The following is a 5,177-nucleotide window of genomic DNA, read 5'->3' on the forward strand; positions in this document are numbered from 1 at the left end:
TGGCCACTGAGAGGGTCACACCAGCTCTGTCTACGCCACTCTCTGTGTCCCAGCCAGTACAAATAGTTACCTTTGATACTGATCAAAAAGAGTTAAGCTGGTGGAATGAGGGGTTGAAAATGTAGTGTGAAGAACTGAATAAAATCCACCTTTTCAGAACATAATCTGTAAGTACCTGCACACCAGTTCAGGAAATAACACACCAACAGGAATTATATTTCCAGACGGAGGGTCTAAAAAAATTGAGTATTTCATTTTAAAATAAAGCTTGTTTGATGTCTCCACTAATTTCCAGTCTTGTTTGCTTCATTACCTAATGTTAATAAGAAGGCTTTAAAATGAAAATGATCTCAATTAAGATTTTGAATTAGATTTATTTGTCTGAGATCGCTAGGGAGAAATAGGCCAAAGCTATCATTATTTTCATCTATCATTGTCAAGTTAGCTGATGAGCTGATGACTGGAAATCACTGATTTCAGAGCATTCATATGCCTGCACATTCACACCACGTCATTTTTTTACTCACAGGAAAACCCAGAAATTCATAATTCTGGAATCCACAGAAGCCCATGATTGACTGAATATCAGTCTGTGAACATCCCTGCCGTCGCTTCCTGGGAACCATGCCATGGGAAGCTACACCCAGATATTTGGGAAGTTAACCCCCTCCCCCCACACTCTTGCAGGAAGTACTGGCTCGGCACATGACAGGGAATTCCCAGTAATCACACTTTGGTCTGACAGAGCAGTTTCCATTATTTACTGCATACGGAGCACAACAGGGAAGAATTGTGTGGATGAAATGTGCCCTCCCCCAATCACTAACCCCAGATCAGTATCTCACCATCTAATGGAGGGAATGAGGATTAGGCCTTATATTTTCTCATTTGAATTAACAGGGAACTATTCAGGGCACATAATTGTCATTTTAATGTGTTATTAAAAATAATGGAAAGTAAACATATGGGTTAAAACCATTTACCTACTATTTTTAAATCAAACCTTCATAGGGCTTTTAGTTACATGGATTCTTCTGCATGACTTTTCCACCTCCAAATGTACCAAAGCTTTCAAAGAAAGCAACCACAAAATGAAGACAAACATTAACATATTTTGATTTATATTTTTAATTTAGGTGTTTTCAGTCATCTACATTAGAGCTAAATGAATACTTACACTAGTGTCATACACAATTGTGAAATGTTTACAAGTATAAAAATATAATCTCTCTCTGTATATACAATATAGTACATCATATCCAGTTTGTATTTTGTAAATATGGGTTTTCCTTTGAGTTATGCCTTTTAGAATCTTTCTGGTTCACTGTTCTGACTCATTCTGGATTTTGTTCTTCATCAATTCCATCATTCTTCCAAAGCTTCCAAAGCAATCTTCATTTTTTTCTTCACCGCCTTCAGCTTTGGTTGTGCCCATCTTTGGCCTTCTTTGTCCTGGCACTGGTAACTAGGCCCGTCTGTAATAGCAGCCTCTATTGTTCTGTACCACTGTGCTTACTAGAGGAAGTTGGGGGGGCACGGCTCATGTGACGACCCTATTTGTGTCCCACCACCCGAATGTCATCATACATCTGTAGGGAAGAAAACAAAGATCATGAGTATATGAAATCAAGATGCTGAAAATCCAACAGAAGGGTCTCTCGTTTGTGTTTGGGGTTAAAGTTCAAAGTTCAATTCAAGAATCAAGTCTGCCACTAACAGTTGACCACGCTCCTTAACTCCACCCCCATTTAAAAAGATGCCAGCTTACCTGATCGTCCTCAGACTGAACTTCCCAATCGCTATCTTCTGATTCGCTCTCGGGCAGGTCCCGCAGGTCCTGAGAAGTCAGGACATACAGCTGCAGCTGGATCTCAGTATTCTGCCGTCCATAGGTCAGGTGGTATGGTGAGTACCCGCCATAGGTCAGGCTGTTGACGTCGGCACCCTTGGCGACCAGCAGCCGAACTAACTCAAGGTTCTGGAGGTCCACAGCCAGATGGAGGGCGGTGCGTCCATTGCACTGCTCCTGAAAAGAACACAAATGGCATTAGCCCCTCAGTGGAGAGAAACAACACCATAACCCACTTCCCTCATCACTGTGGAAGTTCAGTTTGATCTTCATGATTCAACACTTACCTGTGCATCAATGTCTGCTCCAAGGCTAAGGAGGCTTTCCACCAATGAGAGGAAGCTATGGATGCAGGCTAGGTGGAGGCAGTTGAGACCTGAAACGAAGAGGGGGAGGGAAAGAAGGTTAGAGAAGGGCAACATTCACTTCAGTCCCAAGACAGGTTTAAAGGGGAATGGCTGTGGTGGATGCGAGGATGGAAACTTACCACTGTAATTTGGAGTTGTGAGGATAAAAGGCAAGTAAGTGGGACAGACTTGGGTCAGCACGCCAAAGGAAGACAGAGACCCACTCTTGCAGGCGATGTGAAGTGCGGTGTTTCCTGAGTCATCCACCAGCCGAGGATCACAGCCAGCCTTTAGTAGCCTCTCCACCACTTGGGGCTGTTCCATGATCACTGCCAAATGCAGGGCGGTCTGGTAGTGACCAAAAGTGACATGGTTAGCGACATGCTTCTGTTTCACTTCCAGTAAATTAATTATTTTAAAAATATAGATTTAAAAAAAAAACTTTTTAAAATAATCTAAATAATCTAAAATAAACCTTCTAAAAATGATCTTCAATTACCTGTCTCTGATTGTTCTGTATGTTGAGGAACGGGTCCCCGCGTGACTGATTAATCATCTGAATCGTCTCCTCAGTAGCTTCGTGAATAATGGCCAGATGGAGAAACCTGCAGAGATTAAAAAAAGAAAAAAATAAAACATGAAAAAAAGCTCGTTTAAAACCACACGTTACAAAAATAATCGCAGGGGACTGATCAAAAAAAGAACAACGCGTGAGCAATAATGGTGTTTCGCAAGACTGGGTTTTTTCAGGTTATTTCCACGAGCTGTGGTTTGCACGACTGATGTGTTATCAGACTCAGGCTCCTGGCAACGCGCCAGGGACTTTCCAGCCTCCGTGTACTGAGCGCCCGCCCAGACTCGTGTTGTGCCAGAGTACATTCCGTTCTGTTGTAAAGTCTTTTGTTTACGTAAACCCCCTTTTAAAATCCATTGTCTTTTTTTTCTTTCCCTTTTTTTTTTTGCAGATACAAACTAAATGTTCTTCTCCTCTTTTGATAATTAAAAGACATGCAAATAAATTATGCAAGTTTATACTTGCACCATGGGTACTTTTGAACACTTTTATGATTTATGTGTAATACTAATAGCATGTCCAAGCGGTTTTGCAAAAGTAATTATGTAATTGTTCAAGCAGACATGGCCTATCTTAATAAACTGACTGCAAAATACACTGTTAAATGTATAATGCTAGCCAATCCATGATATCCAGAAGTGAAGTTATTACCAACTAACTCGCTTATTTTGTAACAACATTGGATCCTTCAAGGAGTAGGAAACGACTGATATTTATTGCAGAAAAGTAAGCTACAATTAAACTTACGTGTCGCCGTCCTCTGTAACTTCTTTTTTCCACGGTTCGTCGTCGATGTCGTTTGCAGTTCTCGTTTCCATATTCATACTTTCCATATGTTTCACAATACTGTTATATTCCTCTTCTTTTAGGGACTCCAATCCGCTATCGACGCGGTCTTCGTTGCAGGGCAACATTTTATCATGTTTGGAATTCGCATGATTAATATCATAATCCATTTGGTTGGTGTTGTACACTCGATGGACATCCATTCTGAGTTCGTTTGTCGCAGTGCTGAGCCACAGAGTGAAACGCTGGCAACGCAGTGGGGTGTTAAATGTACTGGTGGGGGAGGAGTTTTGGCCTAGGGGATTTCCGCGGCTTATATAGATAGCTGAATGGTAACGAGGGAAACTCACAACGTACTTTTATGGTGAAAATTCCCTAATTAGAACTGAACTAGTTCACAGAGTAAAAACGAAAGACTGTAGTTTCCTATTATACTCACATATACCTATACCGCCACAGCGCATTTGAATGAAATGATTGTCAAATTAACATGAATGAATGGGGGAAAGTCGTTTGTTCTGGCGTATTTGAATACTTTCCTGCTCTTAAAAAGAAATGTCAGCATATCCCCGTCCATCCCCTGCTTTTTTACAGATTGATATTTTGTTTAGTGTGAAATTCTTACATTTATTTTTCAACAGACTGTAACCAATGAATGCACTCAGTTGTTTAGACTTACTTCTAGGGAGTAGTCCTGCAGTCTCTGTATGGAAGACGAACATGGAATTCTAGGGAAATACTACTTTCCTGTGCACTGTGGGGTTGCAAGCACAGGATGTCAAAGCATATGGAGGAGAAACAGAAAGGTGGAGAAAACACTGATAAGGAATGTGAATGTTCACTGTTACCCTCCCACTCCCACTATCAGGGCGGCAGGGTAAGGAACTGGTCTTGAAACCTGAAGGCCACAGGTTCAATTCCCGAGTAGGACCCTACTGTTGTACCCTTGAGCAAGGTACTTAACCTGCATCTGCTTATGTATTCATCCAGCTATATCAATGGATGCAATGTAACAGTTGAACACATCACTCTGTATAAGAGCATAGTCTGCTAAATGCCTGTAGGGTCATTTAATTTCTTTTTAACTCATTGGGCTTGTATTGTAGTTTCAGCAAAGATATTCATTAAAGGTATAGGTCTACCTATACTATAAAGTATAGCTATACTCCTATAGGAGTTTGTATGTTCTATTTTGAAAATACAGCCTTCCAAAGATATACGTTTGACTCTCTTTTACTTTCTTGAGTTTTACTTGCTGTTTTGAGCTACTTTTTTACCACTTCATGTGATTTGGCATACAAATATCATAACTTTCTGTGCAGAGACCAAACCACACTGAAAAATAACCAATTGTCCCAGCTCTCCAGTCAGAATTCACAGGGTCACTCAATGGTTTTGGTTAGCTTGCTCATTACTGCACATTATGTGACCAGTGGGTCATTTTCTTATCTACAGGCTATGTTTCACAAAAATGACCTGGAGCTGTTCTGACAGTAGTATGTCTGATGCAAGTGCATTTTATGCATGTAATGTAGCTACTTCCTATACACAGCTTCAGCTTATGACAGGCTTTGAATCCCTCTACCCCAGTTTTTTTTATTTTATTTTGTTTGTTAATTTT

At 40.6% G+C, this 5,177-nt stretch overlaps 1 protein-coding gene across 1 annotated transcript; it reads right to left on the reverse strand.

Moving 5' to 3' along the window:
- Positions 1–1,110: 1,110 nt before the first annotated feature.
- LOC118228785 (NF-kappa-B inhibitor alpha-like) lies at positions 1,111–3,813 on the reverse strand. Its single transcript, XM_035420198.1, has 6 exons — positions 3,518–3,813; positions 2,696–2,801; positions 2,337–2,544; positions 2,137–2,225; positions 1,769–2,026; positions 1,111–1,589 (listed from the first exon to the last, which is right to left on the reverse strand). The coding sequence occupies exons 1-6, from the start codon at positions 3,757–3,759 to the stop codon at positions 1,554–1,556; spliced, it is 939 nt and encodes a 312-aa protein (XP_035276089.1). The 5' UTR covers positions 3,760–3,813; the 3' UTR covers positions 1,111–1,553.
- Positions 3,814–5,177: the final 1,364 nt, after the last annotated feature.

Source organism: Anguilla anguilla, chromosome 6 (genome assembly GCF_013347855.1).
Source record: "Anguilla anguilla isolate fAngAng1 chromosome 6, fAngAng1.pri, whole genome shotgun sequence".
Lineage (NCBI taxonomy): Eukaryota > Metazoa > Chordata > Actinopteri > Anguilliformes > Anguillidae > Anguilla > Anguilla anguilla.

Coding starts and splice junctions, on each gene's coding strand:
- LOC118228785 (XM_035420198.1), bottom strand. CDS start 3,759: ATGGATGTCCATCGAGTGTACAACACCAACCAAATGGATTATGATATT. Junction 2,226..2,336: donor CACAACTCCAAATTACAGTG/GTAAGTTTCCAT, acceptor TCTTCGTTTCAG/GTCTCAACTGCCTCCACCTA. Junction 1,590..1,768: donor TTCAGTCTGAGGACGATCAG/GTAAGCTGGCAT, acceptor TCTTCCCTACAG/ATGTATGATGACATTCGGGT.